The 17,161-nt window shown below is 48.7% G+C and overlaps 1 protein-coding gene across 3 annotated transcripts in view; it reads left to right on the forward strand.

The window, feature by feature from the left end:
• Positions 1-16,457, forward strand: part of RAVER1 (ribonucleoprotein, PTB binding 1) — a 159,962-nt gene extending 143,505 nt beyond the window's left edge. For all 3 annotated transcript variants that reach the window (XM_063931463.1, XM_063931465.1, XM_063931464.1), the window contains one exon: positions 14,429-16,457. In XM_063931463.1, the coding sequence (XP_063787533.1) occupies positions 14,429-14,575 (147 nt within the window). In that variant the 3' untranslated portion in view covers positions 14,576-16,457. The remainder of the gene's footprint in view (positions 1-14,428) is intronic.
• The last annotated feature ends 704 nt before the right edge of the window (positions 16,458-17,161 follow it).

Genomic DNA, 17,161 nt, shown 5'->3' on the forward strand with positions numbered 1-17,161 from the left:
CAAGACCTCTGCTTCAAGGTCAGCCGGTATTGATCCAGTGGGATAAAACATCACGGCAGTCGCCCACGTAAATAGACAGGGCGGCACAAGAAGCAGGAGGGCAGTGGCAAAAACTGCAAGGACTTTTCGCTGGGCGGAAAATCATGTGATAGCACTGTCAGCAGTGTTTCATTCCGGGAATGGAAACTGGGAAGCAGACTTCCTCAGTAGGCACGACCTCCACCCGGCAGAGTGGGAACTTCATGGGGAAGTTTTCCACATAATTGTAAACCGTTGGGAATTACCAAAGGTGGACATGATGGCGTCCCGTCTGAACAAAAAACGGGACAGGTATTGCGCCAGGTTAAGAGACCCTCAGGCAATAGCTGTGGACGTTCTGGTAACACCGTGGGTGTACCAGTCGGTGTATGTGTTCCATCCTCTGCTTTTCATACCTAAGGTACTGAGAATTATAAGACGTAGAGGAGTAAGAACTATACTCATGGCTCCGGATTGGCCAAGTAGGACTTGGTACCCGGAACTTCAAGAGATGCTCACAGAGGACTTATGGCCTCTGCCGCTAAGAAGGGACTTGTTTCAGCAAGTACCGTGTCTGTTCCAAGACTTACCGCAGCTGCGTTTGACGGCATGGCGGTGGAACGCCGGATCCTAAGGGAAAAGGCATTCAGGAAGAGGTCATTCCTACCCTGGTCAAAGCCAGAAAGGAGGTGACCGCACAACATTATCACCACATGTGGCGAAAATATGTTGCGTGGTGTGAGGCCAGGAAGGCCCCACGAAGAAATTTCAACTCGGTCGATTCCTGCATTTCTTGCAAACAGGAGTGTCTATGGGCCTCAAATTGGGGTCCATTAAGGTTCAAATTTCGGCCCTGTCGATTTTTCTTCCAGAAAGAATTGGCTTCAGTTCCTGAAGTCCAGAAGTTTGTCAAGGGAGTATTGCATATACAACCCCCTTTTGTGCCTCCAGTGGCACTGTGGGATCTCAACGTAGTTCTGGGATTCCTCAAAACACATTGGTTTAAAACCAGTCAAATCTGTGGATTTGAAGCATCTCACATGAAAAGTGAACATGCTCTTGGACCTGGCCTGGACCAGGCGAGTGTCAAATTGGTGGTTTTTTTCTCAAAAAAGCCCATATCTGTTTGTCCATTCGGACAGGGCAGAGCTGCGGACTCGTCCCCAGTTCTCTCCCTAAGGTGGTGTCAGTGTTTCACCTGAACCAGCTTATTGTGGTGTCTTGCGCCTACTAGGGACTTGGAGGACTCCAAGTTGCTAGATGTGGTCAGGGCCCTGAAAATATAGGTTCCAGGACGGCTGGAGTCAGGAAAACTGACTTGCTGTTATCCTGTATGCACCCAACAATCTGGGTGCTCTTGCTTTTAAGCAGACTTTTGCTAGTTGGATGTGTAATACAATTCAGCTTGCACATTCTGTGGCAGGCCTGCCACAGCCAAAATATGTAAATGCCCATTCCACAAGGAAGGTGGGCTCATCTTGGGCGGCTGCCCGAGGGGTCTCGGCTTTACAACTTTGCCGAGCGGCTATTTAGTCAGGGGCAAACACGTTTGTAAAATCCTACAAATTTGATACCCTGGCTAAGGAGGACCTGGAGTTCTCTCATTCGGTGCTGCAGAGTCATCCGCACTCTCCCGCCCGTTTGGGAGCTTTGGTATAATCCCCATGGTCCTTTCTGGAACCCCAGCATCCACTAGGACGATAGAGAAAATAAGAATTTACTTACCGATAATTCTATTTCTCGGAGTCCGTAGTGGATGCTGGGCGCCCATCCCAAGTGCGGATTATCTGCATTACTTGTACATAGTTACAAAAATCGGGTTATTATTGTTGTGAGCCATCCTTTCAGAGGCTCCGCTGTTATCATACTGTTAACTGGGTTCAGATCACAGGTTGTACAGTGTGATTGGTGTGGCTGGTATGAGTCTTACCCGGGATTCATAAATCCTTCCTTATTGTGTACGCTCGTCCGGGCACAGTACCTAACTGAGGCTTGGAGGAGGGTCATAGGGGGAGGAGCCAGTGCACACCACCTGATCCTAAAGCTTTACTTTTTGTGCCCTGTCTCCTGCGGAGCCGCTATTCCCCATGGTCCTTTCAGGAACCCCAGCATCCACTACGGACTCCGAGAAATAGAATTATCGGTAAGTAAATTCTTATTTTTAAGAGTGCCCAGTCTCCTGCGGAGCCCGTCTATTACCCATGGTCCTTACGGAGTACCCAGCATCCACTACGGACTACGAGAAATAGAATTACCGGTGAGTAAATTCTTATTTTTTTTATTTTTAGTGAATTTGCAAAAATCTCAACTATTTTTTTCGTGTTGTCATTATGGGGTATTGTGTATAGAATTTTGAGAAAAAAATAATTTATTCAATTTAGGAATAAGGCTGTAACAAAACAAAATGCGGAAAAAGTGATGTGCTGTGAATACTTTCCAGAAACCATGTATATATTCATAAAGCGTGCTTTGACCAGTTCAGCAGCTATTCATATATACAGTCGTGTCGCATTATTATGACCACCAGCTAATAGTCAGAGGAACTATCCATGTGCAGCACAGACAGCAGCTAGATGGGCTGAACTGTCTTTTAGGCACACGTCTGGTATCCCCCAGGTTCTTTGACTGAGCTGCTCCACTGTAGCATGTCAGTCGGCCCTCACGCACCTTCATAGCCGACATTCACCTCTCCATCAATGGTATGTGGTTCTCTGCAGTTTCAATGTCCATTATTTGCAATGGTGTAATTTGTCCAGTCACAATACACCTTCACCACAGCAGCACGGGAACAGTTCACAAACTGCGCTGCTTCAGAAATACTGCCACCCTTGGCCTGAAAGCAGATCATCCATTTTTGCAACTCTATAAATCGCCCCTTTTACCCATGACAGCAATGAGTGATGTGTGCAGACGGCCTATCGCACACCTTATATACCCATCGCCCTTCGGGAAGTAAAGTTAATTAACAGAAGATAAATCTAAATCAAATCAGTATTTCTCTGACGTCCTAGTGGATGCTGGGAACTCCGTAAGGACCATGGGGAGTAGCGGCTCCGCAGGAGTCTGGGCACAACTAAAAGAAAGCTTTTAGACTACCTGGTGTGCACTGGCTCCTCCCACTATGACCCTCCTCCAAGCCTCAGTTAGATTTTTGTGCCCGGCCGAGCTGGATGCACACTAGGGGCTCTCCTGAGCTCTTAGAAAGAAAGTATATTTTAGGTTTTTTATTTTACAGTGAGACCTGCTGGCAACAGGCTCACTGCAACGAGGGACTAAGGGGAGAAGAAGCGAACCTACCTGCTTGGGCTTCTTAGGCTACTGGACACCATTAGCTCCAGAGGGATCGACCGCATGGAACTGTCCTTGGTGTTCGGTCCCGGAGCCGCGCCGCCGTCCCCCTTACAGAGCCAGAAGCAAGAAGAAGTCCGGAAAATCGGCGGCATGAAGACATCAGTCTTCACCAAGGTAGCGCACAGCACTGCAGCTGTGCGCCATTGCTCCTCATACACACTTCTCACTCCGGTCACTGAGGGTGCAGGGCGCTGGGGGGGGGGGCGCCCTGAGCAGCAATAAAAACACCTTGGCTGGCAAAACAATCACAATATATAGCCCCAGAGGCTATATATGTGATAATTACCCCTGCCAGAATCCTTAAAAAAGCGGGAGAAAAGTCTGCGAAAAAGGGGCGGAGCTATCTCCCTCAGCACACTGGCGCCATTTCTCCCTCACAGCTCCGCTGGAAGGAAGCTCCCTGGCTCTCCCCTGCAGTCTACACTACAGAAAAGGGTAAAAAAGAGAGGGGGGGCACTAAATTTAGGCGCAGTAAATATTATAGCAGCTATAGGGGACATAATTCAGTTAGTCCCTGCATTATATAGCGCTCTGGTGTGTGCTGGCATACTCTCTCTCTCTGTCTCCCCAAAGGGCTTCTGTGGGGTCCTGTCCTCTGTTAGAGCATCCCCGGTGTGTGTGCGGTGTGTCGGTACGGCTGTGTCGACATGTTTGATGAGGAAAATTATGTGGAGGCGGAGCAGATGCCTATAGAAGTGATGTCACCCCCTGCGGGGTAGACACCTGAGTGGATGGTTTTATGGAAGGAATTACATGCAAGTGTCGACTCCTTACACACAAAAATTTGACGACATGCCAAATGCGGGACAGCCGGCTTCTCAGCTCGTGCCTGCCCAGGTGTCTCAAAGACCATCAGGGGCTCTAAAACGCCCGCTACCTCAGATGGCAGACGCAGATGTCGACACGGATACTGATACCAGTGTCGACGACGAGTCTAATCTAATGTCCACTAGGGCCATTCGTTGCATGATTGAGGCAATGAAGGAGGTATTACACATTTCGGATATAAACCCAGGTACCACTAAAAAGGGTATTCTGTTTGGGGAGAAAAAACTACCCGTAGTTTTTCCCCCATCTGAAGAATTAAATGAAGTGTGTGAAGAAGCATGGGCTTTCCCCGATAAAAGATTGGTAATCCCTAAAAAATTACTAATGGCGTTCCCTTTCCCGCCAGAGGATAGGGCACGTTGGGAAACACCTCCTAGGGTGGATAAAGCGCTCACACGTTTGTCTAAAAAGGTGGCACTTCCGTCTCCGGATACGGCCGCCCTAAAGGAGCCTGCGGATAGAAAGCAGGAGGCGATCCTGAAGTCTGTATATACACACTCGGGCATTATACTTAGACCAGCTATTGCGTCAGCATGGATGTGCAGTGCTGCCGCTGCATGGTCAGATTCCCTGTCAGAAAATATTGACACCCTAGACAGGGACACTATTCTCCTAACCATAGAGCATATAAAAGACTCAGTCTTATACATGAGAGATGCACAGAGGGAGATCTGCCGGCTGGCATCTAAAATAAGTGCATTGTCCATTTCTGCTAGGAGAGGCTTATGGACTCGGCAGTGGACAGGGGATGCAGATTCCAAAAGGCACATGGAAGTTTTGCCTTTTATAAGGGTGAGGAGTTATTCGGGGATGGTCTCTCGGACCTAGTTTCCACAGCGACAGCTGGGAAGTCAGCATTTTTACCGCAGGTTCCCTCACAGCCTAAAAAAGCGCAGTTTTATCAGGTACAGTCCTTTCGGACCCAGAGAAACAGGCGAGGAAAAGGCGGGTCCTTTCTGTCCAGAGGTAGGGGGAAAAGGCTGCAACAAACAGCAGGTTCCCAGGAGCAAAAGTCCTCCCCCGCTTCTTCCAAGTCCACCGCATGACGGTGGGGCTCCACAGGCGGAGCCAGGTACGGTGGGGGGCCGCCTCAAAAATTTCAGCGATCAGTGGGCTCGCTCACAGGTGGATCCCTGGATCTTGCAAGTAGTATCTCAGGGGTACAAGCTGGAATTCGAGGCGTCTCCCGCTGTTTCCTCAAATCTGCCTTGCCAACAACTCCCTCAGGCAGGGAGGCTGTGCTAGAGGCAATTCACAAGCTGTATTCCCAGCAGGTGATAGTCAAGGTGCCCCTACTTCAACAAGGACGGGGTTACTATTCCACACTGTTTGTGGTACCGAAACCGGACGGTTCGGTGAGACCCATTTTAAATTTGAAATTCTTGAACACATACATAAAAAAGTTCAAGATGGAATCGCTCAGGGCGGTTATTGCAAGCCTGGACGAGGGGGATTACATGGTATCCCTAGACATCAAGGATGCTTACCTGCATGTCCCCATTTATCATCCTCACCAGGAGTACCTCAGATTTGCGGTACAAAATTGCCATTACCAATTCCAGACGCTGCCGTTTGGACTGTCCACGGCACCGAGGGTGTTTACCAAGGTAATGGCGGAAATGATGATACTCCTTCGAAAAAAGGGAGTTTTAATTATCCCGTACTTGGACGATCTAATAAAGGCGAGATCCAGGGAGCAGTTGTTGGTAGGAGTAGCACTATCTCAGGAGGTGCTACACCAGCACGGTTGGATTCTGAATATTCCAAAGTCACAGCTGGTTCCGACGACACGTCTACTGTTCCTGGGAATGATTCTGGACACAGTCCAGAAAAAAGTGTTTCTCCCGGAGGAGAAAGCCAAGGAGCTGTCATCTCTAGTCAGAGACCTCCTGAAACCAAAACAGGTGTCGGTGCATCACTGCACGCGAGTCCTGGGAAAGATGGTGGCTTCTTACGAAGCAATTCCTTTCGGCAGGTTCCATGCCAGAATCTTTCAGTGGGACCTGTTGGACCAATGGTCCGGATCGCATCTTCAGATGCATCGGCTAATAACCCTGTCTCCAAGAACCAGGGTGTCTCTGCTGGGGTGGCTGCAGAGTGCTCATCTCCTAGAGGGCCGCAGATTCGGCATACAGGACTGGGTCCTGGTGACCACGGATGCCAGCCTTCGAGGCTGGGGGGCAGTCACACAGGGAAGAAACTTCCAAGGACTATGGTCGAGTCAGGAGACTTCCCTACACATAAATATTCTAGAACTAAGGGCCATTTACAATGCCCTAAGTCAGGCAAAACCCCTGCTTCTACACCAGCCGGTACTGATCCAGTCAGACAACATCACGGCGGTCGCCCATGTAAACCGACAGGGCGGCACAAGAAGCAGGACGGCAATGGCAGAAGCCACAAGGATTCTCCGATGGGCGGAAAATCACGTGCTAGCACTGTCAGCAGTGTTCATTCCGGGAGTGGACAACTGGGAAGCAGACTTCCTCAGCAGGCACGACCTCCACCCGGGAGAGTGGGGACTTCATCCAGAAGTCTTCACACTGATTGTAAATCGTTGGGAATGGCCACAGGTGGACATGATGGCGTCCCGCCTAAACAAAAAACTGGAGAGATATTGCGCCAGGTCAAGGGACCCTCAGGCGATAGCGGTGGACGCTCTAGTGACACCGTGGGTGTACCAGTCAGTTTGTGTTCCCTCCTCTGCCTCTCATACCAAAGGTACTGAGAATAATAAGAAAACGAGGAGTAAGGACAATACTCGTGGTTCCGGATTGGCCAAGAAGAGCTTGGTACCCGGAACTTCAAGAGATGATCTCAGAGGACCCATGGCCTCTGCCGCTCAGACAGGACCTGCTGCAGCAGGGGCCCTGTCTGTTCCAAGACTTACCGCGGCTGCGTTTGACGGCATGGCGGTTGAACGCCGGATCCTAAAGGAAAAGGGAATTCCGGAGGATGTCATTCCTACGCTGATTAAAGCCAGGAAAGATGTAACGGTAAAACATTATCACCGCATATGGCGGAAATATGTTGCTTGGTGTGAGGCCAATAAGGCCCCAACAGAGGAATTTCAGCTGGGTCGGTTTCTGCACTTCCTGTAGGCAGGAGTGACTATGGGCCTAAAATTAGGCTCCATTAAGGTACAGATATCGGCTCTGTCGATTTTCTTCCAAAAAGAACTAGCTTCACTACCTGAAGTTCAGACATTTGTAAAAGGAGTGCTGCATATTCAGCCCCCCTTTGTGCCTCCAGTGGCACCCTGGGATCTCAACGTGGTGTTGAATTTCCTAAAATCACATTGGTTTGAGCCACTAAAGACCGTGGATCTAAAATTTCTCACGTGGAAAGTGGTCATGTTATTGGCCTTGGCTTCGGCCAGGCGTGTATCAGAATTGGCGGCTTTGTCATTTAAAAGCCCTTATCTGATTTTCCATATGGATAGGGCAGAATTGAGGACTTGTCCCCAGTTTCTCCCTAAGGTGGTATCTGCTTTTCACTTGACCAACCTATTGTAGTGCCTGCGGCTACTAGCGACTTGGAGGATTCCAAGTTACTGGACGTTGTCGGGGCCTTGAAAATTTATGTTTCCAGGACGGCTGGAGTCAGGAAAACTGACTCGCTATTTATCCTGTATGCACCCAACAAACTGGGTGCTCCTGCTTCTAAGCAGACTATTGCTCGCTGGATTTGTAGCACAATTCAGCTGGCGCATTCTGCGGCTGGAGTGCCGCATCCTAAATCAGTAAAAGCCCATTCTACAAGGAAGCTGGGCTCATCTTGGGCGGCTGCCTGAGGGGTCTCTGCTTTACAACTTTGCCGAGCTGCTACTTGGTCAGGGGCAAACACGTTTGCAAAATTCTACAAATTTGATACCCTGGCTGAGGAGGACCTTGAGTTCTCTCATTCGGTGCTGCAGAGTCATCCGCACTCTCCCGCCCGTTTGGGAGCTTTGGTATAATCCCCATGGTCCTTATGGAGTTCCCAGCATCCACTAGGACGTCAGAGAAAATAAGAATTTACTCACCGGTAATTCTATTTCTCGTAGTCCGTAGTGGATGCTGGGCGCCCGTTCCAAGTGCGGATTGTCTGCAATACTTGTACATAGTTGTTGTTCACTAAAGGGTTATTGTTATGAGCCATCTGTTGAGAGGCTCAGTTAATTTTCATACTGTTAACTGGATATGGTATCACGAGTTATACGGTGTGATTGGTGTGGCTGGTATGAGTCTTACCCGGGATTCAAAATCCTTCCTTATTGTGTCAGCTCTTCCGGGCACAGTATCCTAACTGAGGCTTGGAGGAGGGTCATAGTGGGAGGAGCCAGTGCACACCAGGTAGTCTAAAAGCTTTCTTTTAGTTGTGCCCAGACTCCTGCGGAGCCGCTATTCCCCATGGTCCTTACGGAGTTCCCAGCATCCACTACGGACTACGAGAAATAGAATTACCGGTGAGTAAATTCTTATTTCTCCGACGTCCTAGTGGATGCTGGGAACTCCGTTAGGACCATGGGGAATAGCGGCTCCGCAGGAGACTGGGCACAAAAGTAAAAGCTTTAGGACTACCCGGTGTGCACTGGCTCCTCCCCCTATGACCCTCCTCCAAGCCTCAGTTAGATTTTTGTGCCCGGCCGAGAAGTGTGCATTCTAGGAGGCTCTCCTGAGTTTCTTAGAAAAAGTTTAGTTTTAGGTTTTTTATTTTCAGTGAGACCTGCTGGCAACAGGCTCACTGCATCGAGGGACTAAGGGGAGAAGAAGCGAACCTGCCTGCTTGCAGCCAGCTTGGGCTTCTTAGGCTACTGGACACCATTAGCTCCAGAGGGACCGAACACAGGCCCAGCCTCGGAGTCCGGTCCCAGAGCCGCGCCGCCGGCCCCCTTACAGAGCCAGAAGCAAGAAGAGGTCCGGAAAAATCGGCGGCAGAAGACATCAGTCTTCAACAAGGTAGCGCACAGCACTGCAGCTGTGCGCCATTGCTCCTCAGGCACACTTCACACTCCGGTCACTGAGGGTGCAGGGCGCTAGGGGGGGGGGCGCCCTGAGCAGCAATGTAAACACCTTGGCTGGCGAAAATACACCACATATAACCCCCGGGGCTATATGGATGTATTTTAACCCCTGCCAGAATACAGCAAAAAGCGGGAGAAAAGGCCGCCGAGAAGGGGGCGGAGCCTATCTCCTCAGCACACTGGCGCCATTTTCCATCACAGCTCCGCTGGAAGGACGTCTCCCTGACTCTCCCCTGCAGTCCTGCACTACAGAAAAGGGTAAAAAAGAGAGGGGGGGCACTAATTTGGCGCAGTTTTGATAATAACAGCAGCTATAAAGGGAAAAGCACGTTATATAGTGGTATTCCTGTCTATATATAGCGCTCTGGTGTGTGCTGGCATACTCTCCCTCTGTCTCCCCAAAGGGCTAGTGGGGTCCTGTACTCTATTAGAGCATTCCCTGTGTGTGTGCTGTGTGTCGGTACGTTTGTGTCGACATGTATGAGGAGGAAACTGATGTGGAGGCGGAGCAATTGCCTGTAATGGTGATGTCACCCCCTAGGGGGTCGACACCTGAGTGGATGGGCTTATGGAAGGACTTACGTGACAGTGTCAGCTCTTTACAAAGACAGTTGCTGACATGAGACAGACGGCTACTCAGCTTGGGCCTGTCGGGGCGTCTCAAAGGCCATCAGGGGCTCTAAAGTGCCCGTTACCTCAAATGGCAGATACAGATGCCGACACGGATACTGACTCCAGTGTCGACGGTGAAGAGACGAATGTGACTTCCAGTAGGGCCACACGTTACATGATTGAGGCAATGAAAGATGTTTTACACATTTCTGAGATTACAAGTACCACTAAAAAGGGTATTATGTTTGGTGAGAAAAAACAACCCGTAGTTTTTCCTGAATCTGATGAATTAAATGAAGTGTGTGATGAAGCATGGGTTTCCCCTGATAAAAAACTGATAATTCCTAAAAAGTTATTGGCATCATACCCTTTCCCGCCAAAGGATAGGGCACGTTGGGAAACACCCCCTAGGGTGGATAAAGCGCTCACACGCTTGTCAAAACAGGTGGCACTACCGTCTCCTGATGCGGCCGCCCTTAAGGAACCTGCTGACAGAAAGCAGGAGAATATCCTAAAATGTATATACACACATACTGGTGTTATACTGCGACCAGCAATCGCCTCAGCCTGGATGTGCAGTGCTGGGGTGGCTTGGTCGGATTCCCTGACTGAAAATATTGATACCTTGGATAGGGACAGTATATTACTGACTATATTGCATTTAAAAGATGCATTTTTATATATGCGTGATGCACAGAGGGATATTTGCCGACTGGCATCAAGAGTAAGTGCGCTGTCCATTTCTGCCAGAAGAGGGTTATGGACGAGGCAGTGGTCAGGTGATGCGGATTCCAAAAGGCATATGGAAGTATTGCCTTATAAAGGGGAGGAGTTATTTGGGGTAGGTCTATCAGACCTGGTGGCCACGGCAACGGCTGGGAAATCCACATTTTTACCCCAGGTAGCCTCTCAACATAAGAAGACGCCGTATTATCAGGCGCAGTCCTTTCAGCCCCATAAGGGTAAGCGGGCAAAAGGCTCCTCTTTTCTGCCCCGTGGCAGAGGAAGAGGAAAAAGGCTGCAGCAGACAGCCAGTTCCCAGGAACAGAAGCCCTCTCCCGCTTCTGCCAAGTCCTCAGCATGACGCTGGGGCTTTACAAGCGGACTCGGGCACGGTGAGGGCCCGTCTCAAGAATTTCAGAGCGCAGTGGGCTCACTCACAAGTGGACCCCTGGATCCTTCAGGTGGTATCTCAGGGGTACAAATTGGAATTCGAGATGTCTCCCCCTCGCCGTTTCCTAAAGTCTGCTTTACCGACGTCTCCCTCCGACAGGGGGGCGGTATTGGAAGCCATTCACAAGCTGTATTCTCAGCAGGTGATAATCAAGGTACCCCTCCTGCAACAGGAAAAGGGGTATTATTCCACGCTGTTAGTATACCGAAGCCGGACGGCTCGGTGAGACCTATTTTAAATCTAAAATCTTTGAACACTTACATACAGAGGTTCAAATTCAAGATGGAGTCACTCAGAGCAGTGATCGCGAACCTGGAAGAAGGGGATTATATGGTGTCTCTGGTCATGTCCCAATTTACCCTTCTCATCAAGGGTACCTCAGGTTTGTGGTACAGAACTGCCACTATCACTTTCAGACGCTGCCGTTTGGATTGTCCACGGCACCCCGGGTCTTTACCAAAGTAATGGCCAAAATGATGATACTCCTCCGAAGGAAAGGAGTTTTAAATGATCCCTTACTTGGACGATCTCCTGATAAGGGCGAGATCCAGGGAACAGTTGGTAGTCGGGTTAGCACTATCGCAAGTAGTGCTGCGGCAGCACGGTTGGATTCTCAATATCCCAAAATCGCAGCTGATCCCGACGACTCGTCTTCTATTCCTACAGATGATCCTGGACACAGTCCAGAAAAAGGTGTTTCTCCCGGAGGAGAAAGCCGGGGAGTTATCCGAGCTAGTCAGAAACCTCCTAAAATCAGGCCAAGTCTCAGTGCATCAATGCACAAGGGTCCTGGGAAAAATGGTGGCTTCCTACGAAGCAATCCCATTTGGCAGATTCCACGCAAGAACATTCCAGTGGGACCTGCGGGACAAATGGTCCGGATCGCATCTTCAGATGCATCAGCGGATAACCCTGTCCCCTAGGACAAGGGTGTCTCTCCTGTGGTGGTTGCAGAGTGCTCATCTTCTAGAGGGCTGCAGATTCGGCATTCAGGACTGGGTCCTGGTGACCACGGATGCCAGCCTGCGAGGCTGGGGAGCAGTCACACAGGGAAGAAATTTCCAGGGCTTGGGGTCAAGCCTGGAGACATCACTTCACATAAATATTCTGGAGTTAAGGACCATTTACAATGCTCTAAGCCAAACAAGACCTCTGCTTCAAGGTCAGCCGGTGCTGATCCGCTCGGACAACATCACGACAGTCGCCCACGTAAACAGACAGGGCGGCACAAGAAGCAGGAGGGCAATGGCAGAAGCTGCAAGGATTCTTCGCTGGGCTGAAAATCATGTAATAGCACTGTCAGCAGTGTTCATTCCGGGAGTGGACACGACCTCCACCCGGGAGAGTGGGGACTTCATCCAGAAGTCTTCCACATGATTGGGAACCGTTGGGAAAAACCAATGGTGGACATGATGGCGTCCCGCCTCAACAAAAAACTGGACAGGTATTACGCCAGGTCAAGGGACCCTCAGGCAATAGCTGTGGACGCTCTGACACCGTGGGTGTACCAGTCGGTGTATGTGTTCCCTCCTCTGCCTCTCATACCCAAGGTACTGAGAATTATAAGACGGAGAGGAGTAAGAACTATACTCGTGGCTCCGGATTGGCCAAGAAGGACTTGGTACCCGGAACTTCAAGAGATGCGCACAGAGGACCCGTGGCCTCTGCCTCTAAGAAGGGACCTGCTCCAGCAAGGACCCTGTCTGTTTCAAGACTTACCGCGGCTGCGTTTGACGGCATGGCAGTTGAACGCCGGATCCTAAAGGAAAAAGGCATTCCTGAGGAAGTCATCCCTACCCTGATCAAAGCCAGGAAGGATGTGACCGCAAAACATTATCACCGCATTTGGCGAAAATATGTTGCGTGGTGAGGCCAGGACGGCCCCAACGGAGGAATTTCAACTGGGTCGATTCCTGCATTTCCTGCAAACAGGAGTGTCTATGGGCCTCAAATTGGGGTCCATTAAGGTTCAAATTTCGGCCCTGTAGATTTTCTTCCAGAAAGAACTGGCTTCAGTTCCTGAAGTCCAGACGTTGTCAAGGGAGTGCTGCATATACAGCCTCCTTTTGTGCCTCCAGTGGCACCTTGGGATCTCAATGTAGTTTTGGGGTTCCTCAAATCACATTGGTTTGAACCACTTAAATCTGTGGATTTAAAATATCTCACATGGAAAGTGGCCATGCTGTTGGCCCTAGCTTCGGCCAGGCTCGTGTCAGAATTGGCGGCTTTATCTTGCAAAAGCCCCTATCTGTTTTTCCATTCGGACAGGGCGGAATTGAGGACTCGTCCTCAGTTTCTCCCTAAGGTGGTCTCAGCGTTTCACCTGAACCAACCTATTGTGGTGCCTGCGGCTACTAGGGACTTGGAGGACTCCAAGTTGCTAGATGTTGTCAGGACCCTGAAAATATCCTGTATGCACCCAACAAGCTGGGTGCTCCTGCTTCTAAGCAGACTACTGCTCGTTGAATTTGTAGTACAATTCAGCTTGCACATACTGTGGCAGGCCTGCCACAGCCAAAATCGGTAAATGCCCATTCCACAAGGAAGGTGGGCTCATCTTGGGCGGCTGCCCGAGGGGTCTCGGCTTTAAAACTTTGCCGAGCAGCTACTTGGTCAGGGGCAAACACGTTTGCAAAATTCTACAAATTTGATACCCTGGCTGAGGAGGACCTGGAGTTCTCTCATTTGGTGCTGCAGAGTCATCCGCACTCTCCCGCCCGTTTGGGAGCTTTGGTATAATCCCCATGGTCCTTACGGAGTTCCCAGCATCCACTAGGACGTCAGAGAAAATAAGAATTTACTTACCGATAATTCTATTTCTCGTAGTCCGTAGTGGATGCTGGGCGCCCATCCCAAGTGCGGATTGTCTGCAATACTTGTACATAGTTATTGTTAACTAAATCGGGTTATTGTTGTAGTGAGCCATCTTCCTAGAGGCTCCTCTGTTATCATACTGTTAACTGGGTTCAGATCACAAGTTGTACGGTGTGATTGGTGTGGCTGGTATGAGTCTTACCCGGGATTCAAAAATCCTTCCTTATTGTGTACGCTCGTCCGGGCACAGTATCCTAACTGAGGCTTGGAGGAGGGTCATAGGGGGAGGAGCCAGTGCACACCGGGTAGTCCTAAAGCTTTTACTTTTGTGCCTTGTCTCCTGCGGAGCCGCTATTCCCCATGGTCCTTACGGAGTTCCCAGCATCCACTACGGACTGCGAGAAATAGAATTATCGGTAAGTAAATTCTTATTTTTTGTGTGACCACTCTGCCTTCAAAACAGCATCATTTCTTCTAGGTACACTTGCACGCAGTTTTTGAAGGGAGGTTTTTCTAAAGATCTTTGAGAACTAACCACAGATATTCTGTGGCTGTAGGCTTGCTTTAATCCATCGGTCTCTTCATGTAATCCCAAATGTTTTGTTTTTTTCCCCCCTCTTTTATAGACTCCCATTGGAGCCCAAAAACGTGGCTTTTCACACTTGATCCCATCCCCTGAGCCAAGCCCTGAAGGCGGTTACATTGGGCAGCACTCCCAAGGCCTTGGCGGACACTATGCAGATTCCTACATGAAACGCAAGAGAATATTTTAACATGCGCCAGTCTGTCACAGACTGCTCCTCCTAGACACCACCTCCGTGCCTGGCAGCCTGTCTGTTAAATCGTTACGGCTCTTACATCATTTCTCAAGATTGGACAAATGATCTAAACGGCAAATGCTTTCCTGTCATCGGAGTGATGACGCTGACAAATAGGATCGCATTTGTGAGAATATCGTGCGCAAGGACAGAGGATTCCTACTGCATGGATATATTATATATTTTAAAATTTGCCTTTTTTTGTTTTTATTTAAAGTTTTTAAATGTAATGTATAGTTTAAATGCTTCATTTTCTTTTGAGTATTTAACGTGTCTGTTTTTATTTGTACGGCCTCTAAGCGCGACTTTGTTCCTTCTGCTTCTCATTCATTTGTGTTTTCTGGTGGGATTTGTGTGTTTTTTGTTCTTCCTTGTTCCCTTTTCTGAGCCAAGTATACCCTACTTACTACAAACATCAGCACTTTGTATCTGAGCGATCCCTGAGTTCCGTAGTATGCACCTTCGACCGTTGGCATCCCATATGTCTGGCGTGAAGGGTGCATTTGTAAAGATCTAGACCTGACATTGTGTGTTTGGGGCTAAATGGCCAAGGGTTTGAAGAATAATTATATTGACTGTACAAATGTAGCCATGCTCCTCTTTCCAGCGCTGCGGCATATTGCAACACTGCTTCATGCATGGTGTGCTGGGCTGCGACTATTCACAGCAGATGACCACTCCATGAATTACTAATGCAATTCATTGAGCGATCGTCATTCTGGCACACCATGCTGCATCGCAAATAAGATTAGCATGGCTACATCTGTACCTCAATCGTGCAACAGTTTAAAGCCTGATCATATTGCTTATTGGTGGTCTTTTTATTTTCAGGAAATGCTATGCTGCATTTTTGTTTTAAGTACTAATTGACTTTTAGGATTGTTGTGCTTATGAAATGGCAAAGATAGTTGCTACTTGCCGAGACATCCAGCAGAGCGTGGGATAAATGGTTTCTATGCTGATGTGCTAAAGGTTGATCTGGTTTCGTAAATGACACTTTAGCTGTAAACTGCGAAGTCTGCGTTCCCCTGGACACACACCATCCCCGCTCCTCAGCCTTCTTGCTGTGCATCTTTTGTATCTGAATTGTTTTCTCAGCTACATTTGTCATTTTTGTATTCCTGATTATTATTTTTGTAACTAGATAAACTGCTGGATATATCTTTTGAATAACAAAAGTAAAACCTATATTTATAAAGAAAACTGTTTTATATTCATTCACATGTGGTTATAGGCAGTTGCCCTTTTTTTATATATACTCACTTTTTTTTTTTTTTTTTACTTTTATTAGTCTTTCAAAATAGACCTATTATCCTCACACAGTGGTGTAGTTGTGTTATGGGCTGAACACTGGCAGCTTCTACCGTGCAGGCGCTGGGTTGCCTATATGGGAATGGTTAAATATTTTTGAGACCACCGGCTTTAAGAATATTTTTTGGGGACAGTCTAGGCCTGTGTTTGCAGGATCGGGTCACAAGCCTGTAATCTGGCCCTCTTTCCACATCACCTACATATTTTGATTTTCAGTGTTTGCTTCTCCTTTCTTTGTTCATGTTATCCCGCTCACTGCTGCACGTTTGGTTAATCACTATACATTTTCTTTTCTGTAATTACACCAAGGGGTTGATGTATTTTGTTGTTAGAACTCTGTCTATGTATTGTCCACCTCCTACAATTGATCTGACCGGCTTGAGGCTATATAATAAAGTCTCTGGTATGATTTTCCTCTAGCAGTGCTGTGTTACTGGACCATTTACTCCTTTTTATTGTTTCTAATTTTGTTCTACCTGCTTGAAACTTGAAATGGATTTTAAAAGTAAAATTACTTTGAAAGTTGTGTTCATGGGTTTTATTAGTGGTCTGGATTATTGGCGGAGAGTCTTTTGTCTGGCTGATTGCCCTACAATGTATTCTACAGTCTGTGATTTGTTTAACCAGTTCACTCCTGAAGATGAGTGGGGTTTGACCCAAGTGCTTCCAGGGTTTAAACTGGGTGGTATCCGGTCTCCAGGCCGACCACACTTAGGTCGACAATGTCATGGTTTCTAGGTTGACATGAGTTGTGCGTTTTTGTTTTTCTCTGACGTCCTAGTGGATGCTGGGGACTCCGTAAGGACCATGGGGAATAGACTGCTCCGCAGGAGACTGGGCACATCTAAAGAAAGATTTAGGTCTATCTGGTGTGCACTGGCTCCTCCCCCTATGACCCTCCTCCAAGCCTCAGTTAGATTTCTGTGCCCGGCCGAGCTGGATGCACACTAGGGGCTCTCCTGAGCTCCTAGAAAGAAAGTATAGTTTAGGTTTTTTATTTTACAGTGAGACCTGCTGGCAACAGGCTCACTGCAGCGAGGGACTAAGGGGAGAAGAAGCGAACCTACCTAAGTGGTGGTAGCTTGGGCTTCTTAGGCTACTGGACACCATTAGCTCCAGAGGGATCGCACACAGGACCCGACCTCGTCGTCCGTTCCCGGAGCCGCGCCGCCGTCCCCCTTACAGAGCCAGAAGCAAGAAGGTCCGGAAAATCGGCGGCTGAAGACTTCT

Source organism: Pseudophryne corroboree, chromosome 6 (assembly GCF_028390025.1).
Source record: "Pseudophryne corroboree isolate aPseCor3 chromosome 6, aPseCor3.hap2, whole genome shotgun sequence".
Classification (NCBI taxonomy): domain Eukaryota; kingdom Metazoa; phylum Chordata; class Amphibia; order Anura; family Myobatrachidae; genus Pseudophryne; species Pseudophryne corroboree.